At 65.2% G+C, this 25,240-nt stretch overlaps 2 protein-coding genes across 8 annotated transcripts in view; one reads left to right on the plus strand and one right to left on the minus strand.

Moving 5' to 3' along the window:
* SMC1B (structural maintenance of chromosomes 1B) overlaps positions 1 to 2,081 on the plus strand; it is a 39,874-nt gene extending 37,793 nt beyond the window's left edge. For both annotated transcript variants that reach the window (XM_037513393.2, XM_054695978.1), the window contains exons 24-25: positions 475 to 585; positions 1,782 to 2,081. In XM_037513393.2, coding sequence (XP_037369290.1) covers positions 475 to 585; positions 1,782 to 1,883 — 213 coding nt within the window. In that variant the 3' untranslated portion in view covers positions 1,884 to 2,081. The remainder of the gene's footprint in view (positions 1 to 474; positions 586 to 1,781) is intronic.
* Positions 450 to 20,542, minus strand: FAM118A (family with sequence similarity 118 member A). Of its 6 annotated transcripts, none has more exons than XM_037513387.2 (9): positions 20,384 to 20,542; positions 14,160 to 14,215; positions 13,459 to 13,714; positions 12,253 to 12,474; positions 10,764 to 10,892; positions 9,409 to 9,694; positions 7,926 to 7,958; positions 7,060 to 7,143; positions 450 to 1,081 (listed from the first exon to the last, which is right to left on the minus strand). In XM_037513387.2, exons 2-9 carry the CDS (start codon positions 14,204 to 14,206, stop codon positions 1,059 to 1,061), a joined length of 1,080 nt encoding a protein of 359 aa, XP_037369284.1. In that variant the 5' UTR covers positions 14,207 to 14,215; positions 20,384 to 20,542; the 3' UTR covers positions 450 to 1,058. The 6 variants fall into 6 exon arrangements, with proteins under 6 accessions (XP_037369284.1, XP_054551956.1, XP_037369288.1 ...); XM_054695981.1 differs by lacking the exon at positions 20,384 to 20,542 and adding an exon at positions 19,235 to 19,281 and having other exon boundaries at positions 13,459 to 13,711; XM_037513391.2 differs by lacking the exon at positions 20,384 to 20,542 and adding an exon at positions 19,235 to 19,281.
* Positions 20,543 to 25,240: the final 4,698 nt, after the last annotated feature.

Consider the following 25,240-nt stretch of genomic DNA (forward strand, 5'->3'; position numbering starts at 1 on the left):
CTTGCTCCCGCTCCTTGGCGTCGGGCTTCCTGCAGCAGCCGCTCAGATCGCCTCTGACGAAATGACTCGTCGCGGTTCTCAGCGCACACGCGGCCGCCATCTTGCTCCCTTCTTCGGGCTCTGTTTTGGCGGGTTGGAAGTTGGAACGTTGGACACTTTCCTCTTCACCCTCAGAAAATAAGAGGCGGTTTCCGTTTCATCGTGTTACAAAGGCTGCTTGCGTTTTTATCCAGTGTTTTAGAGCTTCGTTCTTAAGAATGCTTTAAAGTTTCAGATCATAGATTTAATGTTTTTCACTAGCCCCTTTTCTAGAGTCTGAACTACTTCCAAGCCTGCGGTGGCTGAGGCTTCGCGGCATCCCCAGGAAGGCACGCACGCGCCTGGCCCCCGAAGTGGGTGGCGTCGCGAGCAGCGGCATCTCTGCCCCACGAGGCCGTGCCCTGCAGGTGAAGTGTGCGCTTCATTTCCCCTCAGGTCTCCAGTTACATCAAGGAGCAGACCCGAGACCAGTGTCAGATGATAATCATTTCTCTCAAGGAAGAGTTCTATTCCAAAGCGGACGCCCTGATCGGCATCTACCCGGAGGTGAGGCTGCCTCGCGTCTCTCGGAGCGTGACCCAAACTCCCCGAGGGCGTCTGTGCCCACTGGGCTCCTGCCTTGATAAGTAGGGGCTAAGGTGACGTCTAATCAGATGTCAAAGTAACTACTGTTTGCGGATGGCAGTACAGGCGCTTGAGAGACAGAAATGAAAGCAGAGCGAAAATTGCGGAGCAGTGTGCTGGTTTTGTTTGTGAAAGAACAGCTCGCGGCAGCGTACACAGCCAGCTGCGAACGTCGTCTCAGATTTCTGGAGTGTCTTAGTGTCTCAGCGAAACCCCCGCGCGCGGCAGCGCTGAGAGCAGCCTCTCCCCTCCCAAAAGCCCCAAAGGCAACAACAGGCTGCCCGGAGGTTCCAGGCTGTGTCGTGACTTGACCGGAACGCGTCCCCGGTGGCCTTCGACGTGCTCGTCCGGCTAGTACGTAGCGCGGCTGAGCCGGGCGTTCTGTCTCTGGACAGTTAGGTTTTCCTCCTCAGTTTTCCTGTAAGTTAAGACAAAAATGAATTTCCCTCCCTGTGCCGACCCCATGTCAGGCGGCTGCTGGGAGAGAGGAATGGCGATCCTTGTAGCGGCAGAGAGGAAGGGAAGAATCATTTTCCTCAGCCCAGCTTAGGTTCTCGGGCTGGGGTCCTGTCAGCCAGGCTGGCGGGAGACAGCGCGACCAGAAACACGCAGGAGCCTGTTCGCGCAGGTCGTCGCGCGTGTTCGCGCCGGGTGTTTGGTGACGGGCAACCCAAGGAGCCGGGAAGCTGGGCCCTTGCACATCTTCAGTGAAGAAAAGGAGTTTGGGGCTTCCCGGTGGGGGACAAACGATGAGGAGGTGGGGAGAGGGTGGGAGATGGCGCTGGGTGTGTGACGCATGTGAGCTGCCTGCTCCCCGGGGGGGCGCGGCGTGGAGGAGGAGTTGCCCGCACAAGGGAAAACGTGCGCCCCTGTCCAGCTAGAGCCTGCCCCACGCCTGCTGGCGCCCGGCCCCCCGAGCGCAGGAGGCCCCGTGCTGGAGGCCTTTCCCGGGCCGGGCACGGGGAATACAGCAGAGGTCGGCACGGGCCTGGCACCGCCTGCGCGCGGCGGGAGGCTCCGCCTGAGACGCAGACACCGAGACGCAGCACCGTGGCCGCCCCGTCCCGCGCATGCCGGCGCCCCGCGGCCCAGGCCGTGACCCTGTCCCTCCGTTTCAGCACGACGACTGCATGTTCAGCCGGGTCCTGACCCTGGACCTCTCCCCGTACCCCGACGCCGGAGGCCGCGAGGGCAGCAGGAGACACCGAGAGTCACATTAGGACCTGGAGCCGCTGCGCCCGGGCGCAGACCCGCCGGGGTGAGCGGCTCCTCACACTCGGGCCGCCTGCGGACAGCTGGGACGCCCCGGGCGCCGCCGCGCAGGTTAAGGGGGAAACGAACACTTCGTACCCAAAGTTTTAGCTTCAGTTTGAAAGCAAGTCAGAGAAATACTGGGTTCTGCAAAGGCCCCTCCCTTCCCCCCCCCCCCCCGCCCCCGGCCCGCCTCGGTGACATGCGGGAGGCGCTCGGAGAACGGGTGGCAGTGGCTGAAAATGTTAATAAACAACAGTCTGACTTGAGGCGGCTTCCGGTTTCAGCGCAGTTTTTAAGGCAAACTTGAGTCCCTGCCTCAGGGCCATCTAAGTGGTTCCAGGGCGGCGACCGCGAGGGGGAGACGCAGCACGGGCTGCCCCAGGCCCGCGGCGCCAAGGACACTTGGCGGGGTTCCCGGGAGCCCCTTCTTTCCATTTCGAAACGAAACGCTTAAGGTGCCGGGGTCTCCTACTGAAGACTGGCGGGGGGAGCGCCTCCAGAAGACGGACGCGCCCCTGAACACGCGTGAGCGGCGTAAGGACAGGACGCTCCGCCTGAGCAACAGGTGAAGGCCTTGCCTCGCCCAGCCGAGCCCTGAGCTGCGGGCAGCAGAGGCTCCACCCTGACCTCCTCCCTTCAGTCCTGGCGACAAGGCGGACGCCGGCCGCTCCGTCCTCACCGTCACCAGCACCACACACGCCTGCGCGGCGGCTCCTCTCTGCGCGGGCTGCTGTCTCCACACGCCCACTCGCAGAGCGCCCGCGACGCCTCAGGTACGGTCACCACTGCCACAACACGCAGCGCCGCTTTCCTGCGCGCCCACCCCCGTGGCAGCAAACACGGGGCACGGGCACGGGCACGGGGCTGGGGCCTGTGGGGAAACGGAGCCGTTTGCTCCAGGTTGCCCTGCCCGCAGGTGCTATCATGTGGCGTAACAAGCCCTTGGGAGCACCAGCATGGGGCGCGCTCGGATCGCCCAGGCCGAGAGGCATGAGCGCGGGGCCTGCACACCTGGGATGCAGACACCCCGGCCGGGAGCACAGGGTGCGCGGGGAGCGCGCGTTACGCGAGGGGGAAGCTGAGACGACTGAGCAGGGTGAAGGAGGTTCACGGGGCTGGGGGGCCTCGTTGCTGCCGCCTCCCAGCGCCCCCCCCACCCCCGCCCAGTCTGCCTGTGTCCGCGCCCCTGCCCCAGCACCAGAGGCTGCGTCCACTGCGGGCTCCGCGACGCCTGTATCCACCTTCTCGAATCAACAGTGAACCTGCTCGGCCGGGGGCGGCCGCACGCCCAAGCCCCACGCTCCAGAGGGAAACCGGCGGCGCTCTAGCCCTAGCTGGGGCTGCGCTCAGGACGTGGGTGCGGGCGCATGGACCCCGCGGCCTGCCACGGCACTGGGCCGAGCCGCCCCGGAGTTGGCTGTGCGGTGGGCGCCGGCACAGGCGCAGCTCGCTGGGGACGTGGAGGGGCGTGGGCGCTGGAGGGCCGGTTGGGGGGCCCCGCAGGTTCTGTCACCGACAGCGGCGGCCAGAGGGTGGGTGAGCCGAGCTGCGGCGAGGGGCCAGGCAGGCGATGGTCGGCGTGAGGCGGGCGCGACTGTGGAGAATGACTCTGCGCCCACGCTCTGCACCCTGCCCCGTGCCGCCCACAGAACTAGGCAAATGCACCTTGCGCTGGCAGCGCCGCTCCCCGCTGCCGGCTGGCCTTGAGAGCAGAGCCCGCAGGGGACCCACCCCGCCCCGCCAGGAGCCTCGCCTCCAGCCAGCCCTGCTCCCGCCCCGCTCGCCTGCCGCGTCGCCCCAGCTTTCAGGCCCCGCGCTGCATCCCGGGTTGCTCTTTGTGCCTTTTTCGAAAAAATTGTTGCCTTTTTAAAGAAAGTAGAGCACATTCAAGTTAAACCACCTGACGGGTTTCCCCGCGGAGCAGCACGTCGCGCGGAAGTCGTCCTGAGCCGCGGCCGCCAGACCTTCCCTAACAAACGAACAGTCGAGCCCGTGGAGTGGAGTGGAAAGTTTATTTGTGAGCAGGCAACATACAAGGGGTACCCCATGCTTCTAAAGTCGCCAGCAGGCCTCGGCTTACCTGTGGGCCCCTGCACACCCCAACCTCAGGTTTCTTTCTCGTGACTTTCTCCGTAGCTATGGGGGCCCTGGTGCCACCCCTGGGCTGTGTCTTAGGACTCGGCGAGACATGTCCTGTCAGAGATAGGCCGCCTCTGGGAGCAAGCTGGGCCTCCGCCCCCGTCACCCACAGCCACTCCCCGGGCGCTGGCACCGCGCGCAGCGGCCGCTCCGGCTTGCAGACGCCGGCACGCTGCACCCCCCGAGCCCGCAGACCCCGCGACACGAGCTGCAGGAAGGGCCTGAGGGAGAGAGGGGAGAGGCGGGGTTCACACCCAAGAACGCAGACCCAGAAAGCCCGGGCTTTCTAGTCCGAGAACAACTTGCAACTTATTTCCCGACGACTGGTCACGAAGCAGAGCCGCGCCGCGCCGGCCTCCACTCCCGAGCCGCCGCCGCCCTGCCAGCTCTTTGGAACAAAAACTGCAAACCCTCTCCCCAAAGCCTGGCAGAAGCATTCTTCCACCCCGCGGGCCCGGGGCTGCGTTTGTGTGGCAGCTGACGTGTTTCTGCTGCGGTAACAGGCGTTCCCGCGTCGGAATTACAAAATGTGTCTGGTCTCGTTTCTTTGGCAACCGCCGCTGCTGGGAAGGCCTCCGCTCCCCGCTTTATTAGAAAAGCCACCTGGACAGAGGGCGCACCCCGTGGGCGTCGGGGAAGCAGGCGCGTCCCTCCCCGCCGCCTCTGGCCCTGAGGTAGCTGTCCGCAGTCCGGCAAGTGCACCTGAGGGGGGTGTGGGACGCCGCCCGGGCGTCACGCGGCGGGCCCGTCACCCAGCCTCCGAGGGCCACCCCCACATGGCTCTTTCGGGGGGTGTGACGTTGGAACTGAGCCCCGCGTGGAGCTCTCGGAGCACCCCTCGTGGCTCGGGCATGGCACTGTGGTCACAAGGCTGGTTTTCAAAGTTGCAGGTTTTATTGGCTTTAAAGACTTCAAGACCCTCCGGCATCATCTGTGTAGACAAGAAAAGGAGCGAACGTTCAAGTTCGGCTTGCGAAAGCGCTTGCGCTCGGACTTCCACTTCCGGACGGGGTTCTTTTATCTGCCTGAACCCCGGCCCGCTGCGGGAAGAGTAGCCGCGGCCGAGGGCCGCTCTGGGGACGTGGACCCGCCGGGGCAGCCAGGGCGCAAGGTCTGAGCAGGCGCTCCCAGCGCGCAGGGCACTGGGAACCACACGCAGAGCGGGGCAACGCTTTCTGCGGGGAAGGGCCCGGGGGCTTTTCTCCAAGTAGCCGCGACCGCCGGTGAGGCGCAGGCTGCTGGCCTGGGCCCCGGGCAGCCCCGACGCAAACCCAAGCAGGAAGGAGACAGTGGGGAAGAGCCGCACGCCCTGCAGGGAACGCACAGTACTGGGGGGGGGGGCGGCCACGCCCGCCAGCTGCGCGCACAGCCCAGAGTTACCAAAGGCTCCGAGGAATCCCGCCTCCATGGAAGCCTCCTCTACAGGTCAGAGCTTGGAGCTGGAAGGGCAACGCCAGCGGCGGCAGCGGGCGCCCTCCCACCGCCCTCTCCCGCGGCCGCCTCCGGCCCCCACCCCCGCGGGGCCGCCAGCCCTCGCCGGCAGCCGTTTCTCCAAGTCGCCTTGTTGCCGTGGTCTGCCTGCTGTCTGCGTTCGTGGCGCATGCTGGCTCTCCACAGACTATTCCAGCAGGGCCTGCCCCCGTGGCGTGCAGGGAGAGGCGGCAAGGGCGGCGCCGCGCTCCCAAGCGCTCAGGACGCCTCTGACCGCCGCAGGCGCCGCGCGAGGACTCCACTGGAACGGGCTCTCCGCTCCGGACGCCCCCGCGCCCACACCTTCAGGTGTGCCAGACGACCGGGAGGCCTCTGGCGCCCCAGGGCTTGGCGGGGCGGCGGGGCCACGACAGGGCAGCGCCGGGAGGAGGGCGCCTCGGCCAGCGGGGACGCCGCCCGCAGGAGTGTGAGCCCAAGGCTAGGACATAATTTTGAGTCTCCCAGGAAGTTTTTGAAAACATGCAAATTAAGCCACAATAGAAGACACAAGACGCCAACCCAGGCAGTCCCAAGCGTGAATCCAAGAGGGCACAGAGAAGACAATTCATCCAGGAAACCACAGGTTATTCCAGAACTCGAGAAAAGCACCCCTGGACAAGGTCCACAGAAAAGGTGTGCGCCCGAGAACACGGTCCTGACCCAGGAGAAGATCCAAGCCCCGCCCAGGAGGCGAGCTGGGGGTGACCACGGGTCCCCGGCGGCAGCACCCACCCCCTTCACCGAGGACCTGGCCAGGGAGGCCCACGAGAGCCCTGCAGACGCGCCCGCCCCGGGGAGCTGACCCGCCGCGCGCAGGCTCCGAGAGGTGCCGGCAGGAAGACGGGAGGCGCGGCGGGCGCCTAGAAGAGGTTCGGGGCGCCTGCGGCCTCCAGAAAGGAGCAGCGGGACAGGTGAGCACGAGGTGCCCAAGGGCACCCATCTTGGGAAGCGTTTGCTTTTGGAAGACTGGGGGGAAAGCAGAATCTAGAAATTCCTCAAAAAACACAACGCAGCCCTGCCTTGCGGCGCTGCCGAGCAGCGGGAAGAAACGGGAGGGCGCGTCTGACCCTGACACTGAGGACAGGCCGCCCGCGCGCCCACGGCCACTGAAGGAAACGCGTTTGTTTTCCGGCTCTTGGTCAGCCCGCGAGCGGCGCGAGGGCCGGGGCCTAGTGGCCGACAAGGGGGCCCGCGAGGAAGGAGCGGCGAGGACGGGCGGAGGGACGAGGGAACACGTGGCTCCCCCTGGAGGCGACGGCGCGTGCGTGAGGACAGGCCACCTGCTGCGGGTTCCCGTCCCTGACCCACATGGGATCGCTCGGGTTCGCTCGCCTGGCAGAGATTTGCGGGGCGACCACCTGCGAGGCCCCACCCCGCGGCCCCCCACAAGAAGCCAATTCAAATTAAGAGGTTCCAGCAGGGGCGCCCCTGGAAGGCAGAAGGACAAGCGCGTCCTCCCTACCAGCCAGGAGCGCAGGGACTAAGGCCGTGAGCCACGCCTGCCAGCGCCCCAGGACAAGCCGCACAGCTCACCCGTGTCTGATTGTCTCGGCCGTTTGGAGACGTCGACGCCGTTCTCCTCCAACTTCCTCTTCGCGCAGTCCTGACAGGCGTTCCCTGGAGGGTGGAAACTCTCAGTGAACGCCGTCTGTTCCAGAACCCTCCCTCCAAGTCCAGGGCACGTCATGCGCCGCAGAGCAGGGGGGCGGGTGGAGGCGTCCCTCGAACGCCCAAGCCAGCTCTGGAGTCAGACCTAAGCGAGAAAGCCGCTCTGGCGGGCCCGCCCTCTCCACGAGGGCCTGGGGAGCCCAGCGCACCCCACATGCCCGTCCTGCGGCCCGCCCGCCCCGTGAGTCCTCGCCTCTGCCGCCCCGCCGAGTCCAGAGACGGGGCCAGGAGGCTCCTGAGCAGCGGCTGACCAAGCGCACAGCCCGCACCGGCCCTGGGCCTAGCCGGTCTGCCCCCGGGGCGGTAGCAGAGGCCGCAAAGGGGAGCCTCCACATTGCAAACGAGGAGGAGGCAGAAAAGCTGACGTGAAAGTCAGGACCTCTGTGGTGAGAGTTGTGGCGGCAGCCTCCAGGCAGTCACCGAGTCAGACCCACCAGCAGCCATGGACAGAGCCCTGCGCCGCAGCCCGCAACTCTCAGGGCTAGCCCAAGAGGGCACGGAGGCAGCCGCTGGCCCTGCTGACCAGCCCCCCCGCCCGCTGGCGGGTGGCCCTTCACCCCGTCGTGCCAGGAGCGCACCGCCAGAGCAGCACGGCTGCCCAGCCCCGCAGGGGCTGTTCGGACACGCGTAAACGTTTCATGCAGGAAATGCTCCCGCCGTTTCGCACCAGTGGCCGGGAGGTCAGGGACAGCAGGGACAAAAACACTGGTGAAAACAAAGGTCTGCTTTACCGAGCAACGTGGTGCTGTCCACTCGATCGGCATCTGGAGGAGAAAGGAGAGCGGTCAGCAGAGCCCGCGTGGGCGCGCCTCAGCGGGAGGCCTGCTGCGTGGGGCCACCCACCTGCACTCCCGGGGCCCCTGAGGACCAACAGCATGTAGTGTGGGGCCTGAGGGGACTCAGCCAACCCCTCCCAGGCTCCTCGCCTGTCCAGTCAGGAGCAGCACCTCGCAAACGTGCTGGGGGGTTCAGCCGTCCAAAAGGAGGTGCAGCCCCAGGCAGCCTGCGGAACCCACAACTGGGGTCCCAGAAAGGGACAGCATGGCTCTCAGCGGAGTCTGTGGGGGCCCAGCTCGCCGTTTCCGTGAGGCCTGGCCCTCCGGGAAGTCACGTGTGTGGAGCAGGGGCGGCGGCTGGGACGGCGGGCCAGGTGCTTGGGGCTGGCAGGGCACGCGGCCAGGCCCCTCACTCCACTGTCAGCCCAGCATCCCCGTCACTGACTGGCCAGCCGCTGGCTGCCTCGTCTGGCTGAACCCTAAACGAGACCAGGGATGTGGCGTCCACCCCGCACCCCTCTTAGGGAGCAGCTCTGGTCAATTCCGAAAAGACCCAGCGGGTGACCCGTGCGCCGGCCGCCGGTGGTCTCGGCAGCCCTAGACTTCTCCAGGGCGCTGGGCTGAGCCCGGGGCTGCTGTCACCGTGGGGTGACAGTGGACACCGCACCCCAGTTCACACCATACATGTTTCAGGACCGCGAGCCCAGCACAGGGACCGAGCCTGTCCCGTCTCTGGCCAGTGCCCTCGGGCGGGGCGCCAGCACTGCTCAGGGGCGCGGCGCGGCGCTCCGCAAAGCAGGAAAGAAGGAATAACGTTCTCCCTGAGGTCACTCGTGTCCCAGCGGCCTGAACTTTCAAAAGTGGGGCGAAGGGTAAAGGTGAGAGTCCACGCCCCACCTCACTCTGGTGACAGGCTGCTCCTCTCAGGCCAGCCCCCTGACACCCTGGTACGCGCGCACACGCGCACACACACTTTTGAGCACTAGCTGGAATGGGCCTCCCCGGGGGCGCAGCGGTTGAGCGCTGGGTTGCGAGGCTGCCCGCAGCCTCTGCAGCGCCGGTTCGCTCCCCGGCTGCTCCCCGGCCACCAGAGGAGGGTCCCGCATGGCGCGCAGACCTCTCCTGCCGCCCGCTGCTCCCCTCAGCAGTGTCCTTCGGTCCTTCTGCCTGCTCTGCTCCCCGCTCTGGCTCTGGTGGATCCTCTCACCCTCCCGCGCTTCTGACTGTACCCAGTGCTTGTATAAATAAATAAATAAATGCTAAAAAATAAATAAATAAACGGGCCTTCTTTAAAAAAGAAAAGAAAAGAAAACGAGCTGGAGTACTGGGGGCGCGTGTGGCTTCACGCCTCTCAGCTGCACGCGTGGTGCACACACTCACTCGGCGAACACGGGGAGACCCGCCGGCCGTGCGCTGGAAGAGCAAAGAGATCCCGTACCTGGGCTCCGCTGCTGGCAGATCTGCGTGGCCAGGTCCTGCACGTAGCCGGGGAAGTAGTCGAAGCAGCGGCCGTAGGACACCACCTTGATGCCGTGCAGCAGCATGTCGGCCTGGTGCTTGAAGAAGTGGTCCTCGCTCTCCTTGAGCACCAGCATGTAGTGCTCCAGCTCCACCTTGTTGGGCACCGAGTAGAGGAACAGCGCCTGGAATATCTGGTCGCGGAGGGTCTCTCCGCAGCCCACGAACAGGAAGGACTTGGTGCGGTACAGGTTCTGGAGGACTTCCTGGGACGAGAACAGGGAAGCCCCTTGAAAGACGAGGTCGCCGGCTCGCCACGAGCCCTGCGCTGCTGCCGCGGCGTCTTCGTTGTGTTTGTTTCGCATCTGGGTCTCGTCCTCCCTCCGTCCTGGTGCCTTTAAGCCAGGGCTCCCGGACAGCCCCTCCGGCGCCGCACGGACCGCCGTGCACCACGAGAGCCCTCGCCTGTCACAGGCGCCTCTCCTCTGGAGCCGGGTTCACTGGCCCAGAGCCCAAATCCTCATCCAGGGAGGAGGCGCCTCAGCGAAAGGGCAGCCCAGTGCGCACCCCACCGGGTCTTGTCAACGCAGTCCCTCAACCCGTCTGGAATGCTGTGCAACTGTAAAGTGTCACAACCTAAAAAAGGACCGTCCGTGCTTTACAGCTCAGCATGGCGCGCACACAGTGCCCTGGAGCAAGATCTGTCTCGCCAGGAGGGCGGACAGGCACTGTGGTGAGGCAGGGCCCAGGGATGGCACCCCCAGGGGGCAGGGTCCCTCGGGCCCGCAGCAGAGTCCCCAGCTCCGCCCTCCACCCCCTCCACAAAGGCTCCTGTCGGCACAGCCACAGCCCACCCCCAAGGCGGCTGCCGAGGTCAGCCTGGCCTCGGATACACAGCCAGGGCCAGCACTGAAGAGTGGCCACCCGAGGCAGCGTCACGTCCAAAGGCCGTGCAGGAGCGTCTACACAGAGCGGGGCTGCGCTGTTTCCACCACGCGTTCTGTCGGGGCTGTCAAAGCCGCCCCACAGAAAATGAAGCTGAACAGCTACGCTTTGAAAGCCAAGCAGATGGCAGGCAGAGAAAGGAGCAGACAAGCGGCAAGTGGAGGGCGGGAGGCCAGGCAAGAGGACCCCGGGGTGCCACGGAAAGTTCACTGCACCCCGGGCCACGGCACCAGGAGGGCCCAGCAAGCCTTCACACCCACGCTCTCCAAGGGACCGGGCGCCGGGGTTTACTGAGCCCTCCCCCGTGGGCCGGCCTGGAGCCACAGCCGAGGGCGGAAGCGGGACGCCCTGGGGCCCTGGGGTGATGCCCGTACGCGCGGAGCGGCCTACCATGACTTCTGGGTCTTGCGTGACGTCTTTATAGCCCGAGGGGTCCAGGACCATCCCGCAGGGATCCGTGTACAGGCCGTGGATGTGCAGGACGCCGTAGCGGATGTGCCCGCGCGCCCACTGCAGGACCTGGGGCCGGGCCGAGACAAAGGCCAGTGAGTGCCCGGGAGGGACCCCGAGCAGACGCGAGGAAAGCGCCTCGGGCTCGCGGTTTGCACGCGCGCCTTGGGAAGAGGAAGAGTGACGTTTCCACCTACGGTCACGGCTTCCACAGCCCCGCACGGCGGCGCCTGCCGCGTCCTAGCAGAAAGGACTTTAAAGGCAGGACAAGCCTCTCCGGCGGCGGCGGCAGACTGACGACGCGGGGCCCTGCCGGCTCGCCCGCCGCCCACGCCACACAGCGCCACTTCCTGCTCCCAAACCTCGTTTTTACTCAGAAAAATCACGTAAAAAACAATAGGACAGGAGCTTTCATCTCAACATCCAGGACAACGGTCCTGAGACGAGGCCCTTGTCGGCGCGTCTCCTCGCGCGGGCCTCACAACAGCAGGCGGGGGCCGCGGGAGGCTGCTCCTGCCACTGCGCGCCTCACAGGGCCCCCCCGGGGTGAGCAGGCCGCACGCGGGGCAGTGGGCACGCGAGGCCTGAGGCCGGGTCCCGCCCCGCTCCGGCGAGGGCTGCCCTGGGGGGCCCCCTTCCTGGGGCCATGAAGGAGAGGGAGCCCCGCAGGGCTGGCCCTTCCCGCCCGGAGCTGGCCGCGGGGGTGTCCTGGGCAGTGCCGCCGTCCGGTCTTCTCCCAGACACGCGGGGACGCAGACGCCACAGGAGAAATGGCGCCTCAGTAAAGAAGTAAGACCCAGTTGCCAAATGTACTTTGTTCTGCGCCGGCGCAGGGAACAGGTGTTCCCGTCACAGCCGGTGGGCGTGCGGCTGTGATCGTTCTGGAAAACCACCTGGTGATGTACACGATCAGCCTTTAAAATAGTCACACCCTGCGCCCTCCCCCTCCGCAGGAGTCGGCCCAAAGCAGGCAGCACGGGCCACAGGGTAGCCGCTCCCGCTGCGTGTCGCCACGGCCCCGAGGGTACAGCGGGGGGTGGGGGGGCGTCAGCGGCCTCGGCTCCGGCCGTGAGTTGTGCTGCCGGCGACAGCGCAGGACAGGAAAGCGCCCACAGCATGACGTCAAGGGGAAATCGGGATTAAAAACTCCATCTCTAGTCCAATTTGTTTTTAAACAAAAGGCAAATCAACCACAACGTCACGACAAACAGGACGGAGACGCGGCGTTGCCCGACGGCCACCTTTCCGCGACGGCCACTGCGAGGCCCACGGGACAAGAGAAGGCCCAGAAGTGCAGGGTGCCCTCCCGGTGGGCCCAGGGAGCAGGCCGGCCCCGCGCTGAGAAGCCCGCGGGTCTCAAGGGACGGGGAGAGGCGTGGGGAGCACAACGCCTCCCCCACCCCAGTGTGCCCCTGCTCCCCGGGCACACCTTGGTCTTGTCCTTCAAGTCCAGGGACTCCATGGGCTTGTGCTGCTGCTGCCCGAAGATCTCCAGCAGGTTGTCGTAGTTGGTGGTCAGGACCATGGTGCCCCGCTCCATCAGGCTGAGGATGGACTGCAGCACCAGCGGGTTCTGGATGTGCTGCTCCAGGTTGTCGAAGACCTCCATCAGGCAGTCCTGGAAGAAGCTGGGCTTGGTGTCGCCCGTGCGCTGCAGGAGGGGGGGGCGCCAAAGAACGGATCAGGAACCACCGCTCCACCCGCTCAAGCTGGGTGCTGGGGAGGGGCCGGGGAGGGACAGACAGAGCAGCGCGAGCTACAACCTCTGGAGGCGGAGACAGACGGACCGCGCTGGGTGCCGGGAAAGGGAAACAGGAAGGGGACTGGGTGCTGCAGGCGGCAGGGGCACCAGGAGGGCCTGAGGGAGCCCGCGGTCTCTGGAGAGCGCGGCATAGAGAAGAGCGCGTGCACAGGCACTGAGGCAACAGCACTGGCCTGTGGCGGGTCGGCAGGTGGGGTCAAGAGGGCGCCTGGAGACAGGTGTGGGGGCCTGGAAGGTGGAGACCCTCCCCTGCTCAGAGGAGCAGATTGTGGGGTCTCGGTGCCTCTGAACGTGGCTGAGAGACGCGTCGCGGCAGATCCAGCCAGGCCACGGCTGAGATGGGCCTCCGGAGGTAGCACCAGAGGTCACCGGCAGCCCTAACAAGAGCCACATCCATGCCGCCCGCTGGGCTGGCTCTGGGAGAGGCCGAGCTGCCAGCGGCAGCGCTCAGGAGAGCTCTGCGCGGGGGTCAGGGAAGTGGGGGGTGGCACCAGGAAGCACAGCCTGCTCCCACACCAGCTGCTGAGACTGGCCCAGGGGTGGCCGCGTAGGACGGGGCATGGGAGGAGGGTGGCCCTCCCCTCCCCTCCGGCTGGGGGTGCGCAGCAGTCGGGGCAGCTGACCGGAGCCGGAGGGAAGCAGCGGAGGTCGGACAGCAGTTGGAGCTGGTCCCGACCCGGCCAAGCCCCAGACCCCACTGCACCTCTGCGTGCGGCCCCACTTGGACCCGCGTCACCGCGCCAGAGATGGTCGTCGGACGGACAGGCCCGGGCTCCCGCCCCCCGCTGAGGCGCGGCCACCAGGCGGGCCCTTCACAGACCCGCGCCCGGGCCAGAGCCCGGCACCCCCGGCGCGCTCGGGCCGGCCGCTCACCGGCGACATCTTCCGGATCAGGTCGTGCGCGACCACCAGCAGGTCCCGGTCCTTCGTCACCTTCCTGCGGAACTCGGCCACGTCCCCGGGGTGCAGCACCTCCAGCTGCTCGGCCGCCTCGATGACCGCCTCGATGCAGCTGCGCCACGAGCAGAGGGCGGGGATCCCCGGGGCCACTGCCGCGCTCACCCCCGTCCCGATGACCAGCAGCAGCTCCTGGGGCTGCTTCCGGACGAGGCTCTTTAAAAACTTTCTACTTAAAAGCGAGGGGGGAGAGAACGCCCAGTGGGTAGCAACGGGCGCGGGAGAAACAGCGGCCCGGGCGTGTCGGGGCGCAGCGAGCGGGCACCCCACGGCCCCGGGGGCTTTCGCTCGCTCTCGCACGTGCTGTCCTCACTCCACAGAGGACTTGGGGGCAGTCGTGTGCGGTCCCCGGGGTGAAGCCCACGGGACTCAAGACGATCTGCGTCTGAGCAAAAAGCTCAACCAGTTCAAATCCTCTGCAGCTTGTGAGTACGAGACACGAGACAACCCGTGCTCATAGAAAATTCTAGCAAAATGCTGGATTTCTGCCACCCCATCCGGCGGGGCGTGCCCCTCCTCTTGCGCCGCTCCCCCTCCGCCCGACCCGCGGCGCCCGCAGTCACGGCGCCCCCCACCCCCACCCCCGCCAGCGCAGCCGAGCACCGGGCTCCATTTACCTGGACTTCTGCTCGCTCCTGTCGGCCGCCTTCTCCGCCGGATCCATCTGTGCGCCCTGGGAAGAGAAGTCGGTCAGGCGCGGCTTCCACGTCCCGGACACGGGCCTTCGGCGGGTCGCGGGGAGACAGCGGAGGCTGGGGTGACATTCAAGGCCCGGCCCCGCACCGAGCCAGAGGCCGGAAAGACACAAGGTGCAGACCCCCCCGTGTCTCCTGGGCTGGGCTCCTGTGCAGGGTGACTTCCGGGGGCCAAGGCCCCCCTGGGCTCCCGCGGACGCGAGCACAAGCGACTTCCCGAGAAGGAAGGAGGAGGCCCCCCCAGAGGCAGGGCCCGGCCGGGCGGCCGCCGTCACACCGCCTCCGCGCCCTTCCAGAGTCACGTCCCCCTGGCTCGTGACCCGCGCTTACTGCGCGTGGGGAGGTCCCACCCCACGGCCCCACCCCCCTCCAGCCCAAACCAGCAGCGGCTCGGGACCCCCTGGGGGCTCCCCGGCCCCACGCCTCACGGGTACCCCTCCCGCCTGTTACGCCGCGCCTGTGGGCGCACGGCCCCCCGAGGCCCCGCGTCGCTGGGCGCCTCCCCTCCCACCCCGCGCGGGCTCGGCACCCCGGAGCCCATCTGCGTAGGCTGTTCAGGAGCGGCCGCTGAGGTCAGGACCACGAGCACTGACGCCTCGGCGCGGGCCCTCCGCGTCCAGGAGAGCGGCCCGCCCTGCCCGCACGACGGCGGCGCCTGCCCGGAGCCGGCATCTCCTCTCCCCGCTAGTCAGGCGCCGGAAGCCCATTTCCAGGACGAGGAAACCAGACTTGATCTGTCGCGAAGCATCACCAGGTGTGACATCTCAATGGGGTCCCAAGAATGTCCCCCGAGAATGTACACACCACTGTCTGCGGCGGCCTTCTCCCCAGAGCTTCTACCAAACTCCCCGGAACGTCTGTGACGCCCCCCAAGTGTTTGGGGAGCGCACCGTCACCTCAGGACACGAGTGAGGACACCAGTACCCCCCACAGGGAAAGGTGGGAGCCAGGGGTGCCCCCCGGGAGTCCCCAGCAGCCACCCACCGTCAAATCCAAGGCTTGGCTCTGTCAACCCATGCGCCCTGCCCCAGGGAAAGCAGCTGCAGACCCGCCCGGCCGGCGAGCTGGGGGATGAGCCAAGGGCTGGGACCTGCCCCGAAGGCCGACTTCCTCCGCAGGGGCAGAGCGGAACCGAGAGGCCCGAGTCCCACCTGGGGGAGGTTCCTGCCAGATGCTTATCAGATGACTAACCCCAGGCCCGGCCCTCAGCCAGGCGTGCTCCCCAGGCTCGCCCAGCTAGGCGGGGCGCTGCGTCTCGAGCATCGCGTGAACAGCAGCGGTCGCGCCGCGGCCGGGTGCTGCGCGGACACCGAGCATGGCGTGCGCTCACGCTCCCAGCAGTGCGGCCGCGGAGATGTCGCTGGGCTGGACCTGACTCCGCAATCAAGTGACCCCAAGAGAACAAGGGGTCCCCTAAGTCCTTGGCACCCAGGAGAGGAGGCAGCGGCGGGGACGCAGCGGCCGAGGCACTGGGCGCCTTCTCTTTCCCTGGCACCTGGCGCAGCGCCAGGGCGACCCCCGGCCCCCGCTCTGCGCCGCCACCAGGTTCCACTCCGCGGCAGAGGAGCCTCTGGACTTGAACCCCACCGTGCACCTCTAGGGGTCCCAGCCGCGTCCCACGGAAGCTCTGGTCCTGCTCACGGCCGGCTCGGGGCGCCCAGCTGCCCATATGTAGACACGCGCGGCTCGGGCCGCCGGGCCTGCAGCATGAGCTCACTTCCCGTGCTCCCGGCAGCCGCGGCGCCAAATCCCACAAGAACCCAGAAAACACCCGGCTCTCGCCTTGTTTTCCAACCAAGGGCCCCGGAGCCTTGCACAGCGTCAGAACCAGGTCTGCGAGTTTCGGGAGGACGGCGGAGCTCCGCGCCCCTCCCCGCCCCGCCGCTCAGCCAGCCAGAGTCCCGGCAACAGCAACAAAAGCCTCCGGGGACCTTTCAGAAGCTGCATCTTTGGTTTCCTTGGTGACCGCGCCGTCGCCACAGCGTGCAGGCCCAAAGCCAAGCAAACCCATGTTTTACGCACCTATCGGCATGTCCCGAAAGCACCGTCAGGCCCCGACACATTTGAGCGAACAGCTGCTGCGCTCGTTAACCGGAAGCCCTGAATGAAAGCCCGGCGGATGGCGTCTGCTGCAAATCGACATCGCGAGTGTTTCATGAGCTGGCTTCAGGGCAGGCTCAGGCCGCCTTGTCCTTGACACCCCGGCATCCAGCACGACACACGTCCATCAAGCCACGTCCAACGCAGAAGCCCAGCCCCCCGGGCCGGGCTGGGAGGACGCCCGCCTCCCCGAGCCCACGGCCCCTGCCCCGCCCGGGGTCCTCCGACGCCTTCGGGGATGGCTCTCGCCAGCAAGCAGGCGCCCAGTGGGCGCCAGGACAGCGCGGCCTGCCCTCCGGGAAAGCCAGGCTGGCCCTCCGAGCGGGAACAGCCATCAGCACCAGCATAACTCGGCCCCACCCACTCGACGGGGGTCACCCTGACCCGGCCACACCCGATGAGGGCCTCAGGGGGCCAGCTGGCAACCTGCCCAACCAGGCCCAGGCACTGAGGGTCTGAGTCACTCGCCGGCCCGAAGAGCAGAGGGACCGGAGGGGACCCCTGGGCACTGGAGTCCATGAAGCTCTGCGGGGGACGGAGACAACGCGGCAGAAACAGAAATTTTCAACAGTGGAGTTTGAAGAACTGGCCACTTCCTTTTACACGCTACACCTTCGCCAACAGCACGGCCATGAGTCTCAAGCCCACAGGAGTCCCAGTAACCCCCGCGAGCCCTCCCGACCTCTGCAGGTCGCCGTGGCGCCCCAAGCTGTGCGAGGGCAGCGAAGCGCGCTCCCAGCACGGCCCAGGCAGGAGACGCGGCGCCCACGGCAGCGTCCACGTGGTGGCTGCACTCACCTGCGCCCACCCGCTGCGGGGTGGAACAAGAGGCCCCGGAATCTGCGCCAGAGCAGCAGCACCGCGCGGCTGTGCCTCGCCGGGCCAGTCCCGAGGGCGAGCCGGGCGGCCGCAGGCCTCGTGCTGACGTCCCACCACAGCGGCCGTCAGGGAGCAGCGGCGGGACCCCACCTTCCCAGCAGGCCCCCTGTGAAGCCCCCGAGGCCAGCAGAGCTCCGGACACCCACACAGCAGCGCTCAGCACCTTCTCCCTGTACGCCGACCTGACCCCACAAACTGCCTTTCTCAGAGTGCGCGCAGGCCCCGCGCTGAGCCAGGAGGGGCCGCGGAAGCAGAAACTACTGGGCAACAAGAGTACTTGGAACAATCTGGAATCTGGCTGACGGATGCATTTCCGGCCAGTCTAGTGGCGTGACGAGCTTCACTTGAGCTGGAAACTGCAAACGACAGAAGTTGAGTGTCCAGACCCCCAAAAGGAAGCCTTAGCCCCAAAGCTGCCACAACTCCCTCCACATCTCGCTACCCACGACTGGCAGGACTGCGGTGAGGACTCGAGTCAGAGAGCTGAGAGGAATTCCGTCAACTTTTTTCGTCCTTAGATTCGAGGGAAAGCGTCAGCACGTCACCTGCGTTCAGGCCCCGCGGCAGCCCTGAGGTGCTGCCCTCACCTGGCCCAGGCTGACCCGAAACCCTCTGAAGAGGCCAACCACCCTGGCAACAGCAGGCGGCGCAGAGCAGCACACGCGGGCCTGACGTTTTACCAGGAGCCCCGCCAACCCGGGAGGGCTCGCCGACCCGCGGCCAGTCCATCAGCTGTGACACGTCACCGAGCGCATGACACGCGTTCCCAACGCTGAAGCGCACTTGTGCGTGGGCCTAAGACACGTGAGCCGCCAACGTTTACCCCCCAAGAGGCGCACTGACGAGTTCTAGAAAGTAAAGCTACAGTGACAGGAGTACAGAACTTCAGGGCTGGGGGGATCTTGGCGTTCTGTGGCGACACTAGCCCAGCTTCCAGAAGGGAAAACTGAGACCCTGAGAATCGACCTGAGATGCCGTCCAGGGGCCCCCAAGGAGTCAGAGGCTACCGGGGCTTCTGGACACGGCCCTGGCCTTGGCGCCCCCAGGGGCCCCGCCTGGCCCCGAGACTCCAAAACGCCCTCCAGAGCTTGTGCCTCTCCTCGTCCTCGGGCCTGGACCCGGCAGGCGGCAGGGTCCGGCGGATCTGCGGCTTCTCCAGCCTTCTCGCTCCAGGCGCCTCCAGAAGCGCCAAGACAAACAACCGCCATTAAGGCAGCGGGGAGAAGCCCCCGGCGAAACCAGCCGCTCCCAGCACCCTCCGCTCGGCTGGGCCCCGAGGGGACCCCTCAGAGGACGCCGGTCTCCGCGCCGCCTCCTGCCCGAAGGAAGCAGATGGGGGGGCGAGCCCGGCGTCCTGAGGAAGCAAGAGCCCCCCGGCCGCCCGGCCGCGCCTCGGGGCTCGCCACACGTGAGCGCCCCGAAGCCGGCGCGCTGCCTCGGCGTCTCCCTGGACCGTCCCCTTTGTCTCCAGGGCCCCGGCGAGCTCATCACGCCCGGCTGCCCGGGGGCAGCTCACCTGCCGCCTCCCCCGGGGGGCCTCCTCAGGCGGGTCAAGGTCGTCGCGCCTCAGGCTCCACAGAAACAGCTCCCGGGGCGGGAGGGCGGCCGCGTCCTCCGCGGCTGCGCGGCGCTTCCCGGGACGGTCGGCGTCCAAGGAGGCCGTTTCCACGGAGGCGCGCTTGGGTCGCCGGCCCTGCCCTCGGCGCTGCCTCCCCGCGCGGCCCGCGGGCGCGAGACCCGGGGCGGCGGCCGTCGCGCGCCTCGACCGCTCGGCGTGGCCCAGGGCGCTCCGGCCGGCGCGCGCGGGGACCCGGCGGCCTCTCAGGAGCCTGCGGGGTCTCGGGGCCGCAAAGCGACAGGGGTCCCCGGGTCCCGGGAGAGGCTGGGGGCTCGGGGCCCGAGGGGACGCCGACGGGGGCCGGGGCTCCGGGCAGGGCGGGAGCGGGGCTCGGGGTGCCGGCCCGGAAGCCCGAGTGGGGGGCCGCGGGCCCCTCGCCCGGCCCTCCCCGGGCCCTCACCTGAGGCGCGCCGCCCCCTCCTCCCAGCGGTCCACCGCGGCTCGGGGCCTCCGGCGCCGCGCGCCCCTCGCGCTGGGCGGCCTGCGGGCGGGCACTGCGCGCGCAGCGGGGCGGGAGCCGAGCCGGAGCCGCAGCCGAGCCGAGCCGGACGCCGCGCCGCCCCCAGCGCCGGCCGCGGCGCCGCCGCCAAGCCGTCCCCCGCGCGCGCGCCCCCGCCGCGCGAAGGTTCCGCCGCGGCCAACGGCCCGCCCGGAGCGGAGGCCCCGCCCTGGGGGCGGGGTCACAACGGGCGTCCCCACCCCGAGCCGCCGGCTCCGCCCCCGGAGGGGCCCGGCCCCGCCCCCATCCCCACCCCGGCCGCTCCGGCGCAGGCGCGGGGGCGGGCCGCGGGCGCTCGCTTCCCGGACCTGCGCCCGGGCGGCGCGGCGCCGGTGTCCCCTGCCCTCGGGCGCGGCGTCGGGCCTCCCCCCGCGGGGCCGCGTCCCGGCCGGCCTCGGGCCCCGCGGCCGCGAGCGCCGGGCCGGCCCCGGGACCGCTGCGCCGTCCGCGCCCCCCGCCCCCGGCGGGCCCGGCGGTGCCTGCGCGGCCGCGGCCGGGACTCTCCCCGCGGCCCCCGCGGTGTCCAGACCCGCGAGCCCGTGGCCCGGCCTGCCCGGACCCGGTCCCCGGAGGGCTCGTGGGACCCCCTGGCCGGGCTCGCGTCCCGGGGCCTGTGCCGCCCTCGCCGCCCGGGAAGTCCCTGCCTCCCGCAGAGCCGCTTCCTCCGCGCAGCCCTCCGGGTTGGCCCTCTGGCAGCAAGCCCGATGGGCCGTTCCTCTCTGCTCACAGCTCGTTTTTCCCCGCGCGGTTCTAACATTCCCCAGACCCGCCCAGTCCCCGAAACCTCAAGCTGCTGGAGCAACTTGAGTCCAGAGCACAGAGCGCGGTGGGGCCGCTGGCTCCAGTCCGAGCCTTCCGTAGCGCTGCCCGCTGCCCGGGAAGTGCCTGAGCTCACTGCCTGCTTCCTCCCTGCAGTCCTCAGGACGCCCCCTGAGGAAGCCGCCCTCATTATTCCAGTTTGACCAGAAGCTGGCTCTGAGGTGGCCCAGGCTGCCCCATGCATTTAACCCCCACCCCAGACAGCGGCCCCCCTCCCTGTGCAGGGCTGACCTGCAGGGCAGTAGTTCAGGAGCGCTGGCTCCTGGTTGAGTGCTGGGCGCCCGGGCGGACAGGAGACACGGCCCCTGCCCTAGCGGAGCTCCCAGACCCCCGTGTGAAGAACGAGGCCCTGGGGCTAGGGGGCTGTCGGAGGTCAGACCACCGTCCAGGGAGGAGGAGCTGGCGTGATGGGTTCAGCCCCAGCCGGGGCACAAGCTGGACATCTCAGCCCCTCCCACCAAAACCCAGCTGAGCTGCCTCCTGAGGACAAGGTCAGCAGGAGGGACCCAGAAGGAACAACAGCTCCCCTCCCCCACATCCCAGACAGACACAGCGTCCATCAAGTCATGGAAAAGTACCACAAGGCGCTGCCACCTGGCTGCCCCGAGCTTTCCCAGGGAAGATAAGGGGCTGGCGCCAGTGTGTGGGCGTGGGTGTCACGTGCGGCTGCGCCCTGCAGTTGTGAGTGTCCCAGCCGACCCCCAGCCCCGCACACACATCTTGCTCATTTTGTTTTGCAAGGTGTTCCCCGGGCACCAGCGGGGGCTGCCCAAGAGAGTCAGAATGCTTGGGCCGGGCGAGCTCTTGGGTGCCTGTACGCGTTGCTGTTTACTGAGCACCTACTGTGTTCCAGGCCCTGCACTCTTGGAGCACAGAGCTCGTTCCTCCCCGCGTTATCGTTATTCCTCTTTAACAGAGGACTTACAGTACTGCAGCCGAACTGGGAAGGGCCCTGTTGCAGCCAGGGACGACCTGGCTACAGAAGCGGCTTTGCTCTGTCAGAGAGGAGAGAAGGGACAGAGGTGCCGCCGGGGCCCCGGGGAGGTGCTCCAAAGAAGGCAAAGAGAAGACATCTGGGGCCGCTGACAGACTGCGATCCAGAGAGGAAGTTGTTGCTTTCCTCCTGAAGAGCCAGCTCGGAACACACAGGTGCCTGCACGGGGGCAAAGGCCAGGCGCACACATCCTGCACCCTCGGACCACACCTCAGCCCTCACGCTGCCCGGCACGCGTGCACGCCGCAGACGTGCTAATGGAAAAGGAGCTCGTGAAGCCTTTGGCTCCCCCCGCCCCCAGCGCAAGGCTAGTGTCCTGCCGAGGCCCCCAAGCTGCCCCCGCCCAGGGCGGGCTGGCGGGGAGGGCCAGGTGCCAGCACTGGCAGCCGGTGGGGTGGCTTTGCTGGCCGGAGGAGTCAGGGGCCTGGCGATCACAAGTTGGGAAACCCCTGCCCTGCTTCTCTGCCCTCGGTCTGGCCCCACCCGCCCCAGCCCGGGCCTCACCTATGGCCTCGCAGTTTGCCCCAGGCTACCTGGAGGTCTCCACTCCTCCGTCCATGGCCCTGCCCCTCTGCAGCCAGGGGGTGGGCGGGGGGCACTGAGGGAAGCAGACCCTGCCCTCATGGAGCTGCCAGTGTGGACGGGTAAGAAGCGGGTGTCGGGCGTGGCCGGGCGGTAAAGAGAAAGGGAGTCTGCTGAGGGGCCCACGCCGCTAGGGAGAGGAATGGGCAGGTCAGGCTGGAGACATCTGCAAACACACATCTGACTAAGGCCCCAGCCCAGAAGACAAGCAGCCAGACGACACTGGGCGAAGGCTGTGAACATGTGCTTCATCGGAGAAGAGCCAGGAGCAGCACCCAAGGGCCTGAGAAGATGCTGCCATTGGTTCTCATTCGGGAAATGCCAGCACACCACAGTGAGGTGGCACCACAGGCCCCGGGAAAGGCTGCCTGAAGAGACAGCCCTGGCACATGTTGCTGGGCGTGTGGAAGGCAGGACGCCGCTGCGTTGCCACAGGAGTGGGGAGCGGGAAGCCCACCCTCACCACACAGCTGCGTCGGGGTGATGGCGAGCGTGAAATTTCATGTTAACGCCAAATGCGGTGAGGATGCAGCAAAACAAAATCACGTCACATCGCCGATGGGAGTCGCCCACCAACGAAAGCCCAGCTGAGTTCATTTGAAAGACCTCGTGGCTCTGCTCCGTGACTCGTGACTCTGGCAGCATCCCAGCCCAGCCGGCAGGGAGGAGGCGCCCTGGCAGGACGGGAGACGGAAGGGTTTCACGGCAGGGAGAGGGAAAGAGGAGGACGCAGGAATTGCTCCTTAGGGAACCTCTCCTTGGGGAATGGGAAAGGTCTGGTGCCCAGCGAGCTCATGTTCCTCTGGGAGATGCGGGCGCTCCCCTCGTCGGCGCTGACTACGTCATCCCACACTGACCCGGATGCCAGACTGCTTTCCTGGGGGACGCTAAGACTGTAGGGGCCTGAAGCCACGGGTAGGTCCCCGTGGGTTTAGCACAGGCGCCACCATCTTGACCTTGTTTTCTTTTTGACAGAATTTAAAATGGCTTCTGCCACTCTAGAAAAAAATTTGACAGGTTATTTTAAAAGTCAACATGCACTTACCATGCAGCCTGGCAAGGGCAGTCAAGTGTTTATTCCAGAAGAAAAAGAAAGACCTTACACAAAATGTTCCTAGCAGCTGGATGCGTAATGTCGCCAACCTGGGGACAACCCAGACTGAGCAGATAAAACCAGTCCAAACCAGTTCTGACTTGTTCAAACCAGTTCAAATTGGTTCTGATTGGTTCAAACTGGTACTGACTGGTTCAAAATGGTTCAAACCAGATCTGACCAGAGAAAACCAGTTCTGACCAAATGAACCCAGTTCAGATGGGTTCAATCTGGATAAAACCAGTTCTGATCGGATAAAGCTAGTTTTTGCCAGTACAAACTGGTTCAAACCCAAGAAAACCAACTCAGACCATTTCAAATCATCTCAAAATGGTTCTGGCTGGATAAAACTGGTCTGAGCTGGTCCAAAATGGTTCTGACCAAATGAAATGGGTTCTGAATGGTTCAACCTGGATGTCACTCAAGAAAACCAAATCAAAACAGCTCAAACTGATATAAACATATTCTGACCGGTTCTAGCCAGTCTGACCTGAGAAATAAGGTTGAAACAGGTTCTAACTGGATAAAGCCCGTTCAGATTGCTTTTGAACAGTTCAAACTGGTTATGACCCAGATGAAACAGGCTCAATTCAAACTGGTTCAGATCAGAGGAAACCAGTTCTAACTTGATAGAAGTGGCTGTGACAAGTTCAAACTGGTTTCTGACTGGATGAAACAGATTCTGACAGGTTCAAACAAGTTCTGGCCAGATGAAACCAGTTCTGACCAATTGAAACAGGTTCTGACCAGATCAAACCTTACCAGATGGAAGTGATTCTAACTGGTTGGAGCCAGTTCAAACTGTTTCTGACCAGATGAAACTAGTTCTAACTGGTTGAAACAAGTTCAAGGCTGTTCTGGCCAAATAAAAAAGGTCCGACTGTTCTGACTGGATCAAACTGTTTCTAACTGGTTGAAACTGGCTCAAATGATTCTGACCAGATAAAACAGATTCTGACCAGTTCAAACTGGTTCTGACTGGATGAATCCAGTTCAAACCAATTCTGACAGGATAAAAATGGTCAAGCCTGGTTCTTACTGGTTTAAACCAGTTCACACCAATTCAAACTGGTTCTGACTGGTTCAAGCCAGTTCTGACTGGTTCTGACCTAATGAATCAGATCTAAGCTTAAACAACTTATGACCAAATCAAATTGGTTCTAACTGGTTGAAACTGGTTGTATTGGCAAGCCTGCACAGGGCAGGTTCTCTATCAATTCAGGTAGACGGGTAAAAAAGGGCCCAGGAGGGCCTCCCTGGTGATGCAAGGGGTTAAGACACAACCTATGAAGTTAGCCACAGCCACTGCAGCATGAGTTTGATCCCCAGCCAGGGAGATGACCCACATGGTGCAGCAGACCTCTCCTGTCTCCCCGCTGCTCCCCTCAGCAGTGGATTTCAGTCAGTCTGCCTGTTCTGTTCCCCGCTCTGTCTCTGGTGAATCCTCTCACCCCCCACACCTCTGGCCTGTACCCCACTTCTTGTATGCACAATTTCAGGCTTTAATATTCTTTCTACTCCAATTGTTGTTGGGCAGATCTGCAGGCTGGCAAGGCAGGGAGGCCTGGGGGGCCAGGAGGCCCCAGTGAATCTTTACTCTTTCTCTTTTGGCTCTGTCTGGCATTCTCTCGTGAACTCTTCCTCTCTTAGTCGTCCTGCCCTATCTGTTCTCCTGTCTCTGAGTGACACTGACCTTATACCTCTGCCTCTAGGCTCAGGTGCGCACACTTAGGCATGGCCATACCACACTCCAGGTGTCCCCCATCAGGCATGCACCCTTGCACCCACGCTCCCGAGTGCCTCCTGCAATCAAAATCTTGATCAATTTCATTTACCCTACATCAGTTCAAACCAGTTCAGACCAGTTTGAAACTTTTCTAACCTGGTTCAAACTGTTCTGACCAGATAAAACCAATTAAAACTGGTTCTGACCAGTTCAAACAGCTGGTTCAGACCAGTTCTGACCAGTTAGAGCCAGTTCTGCCTGGGTGAAACTGGCTCAATCCTGTTCTGACTAGGTGAAACATGTTCAAACCAGTTCTGACCAGTTCAAATTTGTTCTGACCAGGTCAAATATGTTCTATCAGGTTCAAGCCAGTTCTGACCCAAGAAAGTAGGTTCAGACTGGGTGAAACTGGTTCAGAGTGGTTCTGATCATTTCAAACCTTTTCTGATCCATGAAAATGGGTTCAAATGGGCTCTGACCAGTTTAAACCAGTTTGGATTGAGCCAGTGCTCTGACTGGATCAAACCAGTTCTGAACCAGATGTTCTGTGCAGTTCAAAGCATTTCAAAACTTTTCTGACTGGATAAAATTGGTTCAAACCGCTTCTGACTCTTCCAGCGGATGCTCAAGCAATCGGTGATGCCTCTGCATCATGGAAGACAGTCGGTGCTGGAAAGGAGCTCTGGGGAAGAT

Source organism: Talpa occidentalis, unplaced genomic scaffold (genome assembly GCF_014898055.3).
Source record: "Talpa occidentalis isolate TD23 unplaced genomic scaffold, MPIMG_talOcc4v2.1 talOcc4.16, whole genome shotgun sequence".
Lineage (NCBI taxonomy): Eukaryota > Metazoa > Chordata > Mammalia > Eulipotyphla > Talpidae > Talpa > Talpa occidentalis.

Excerpts from the sequence above, each read along its gene's own strand:
- FAM118A (XM_037513387.2), bottom strand. The coding sequence starts at position 14,206 with ATGGATCCGGCGGAGAAGGCGGCCGACAGGAGCGAGCAGAAGTCCAG. Across the intron at positions 12,475-13,458 it reads TGATCCGGAAGATGTCGCCG|CGCACGGGCGACACCAAGCC; the intron begins GTGAGCGGCCGG and ends CCCCTCCTGCAG. Across the intron at positions 10,893-12,252 it reads ACTTGAAGGACAAGACCAAG|GTCCTGCAGTGGGCGCGCGG; the intron begins GTGTGCCCGGGG and ends GCCCGGCCCCAG.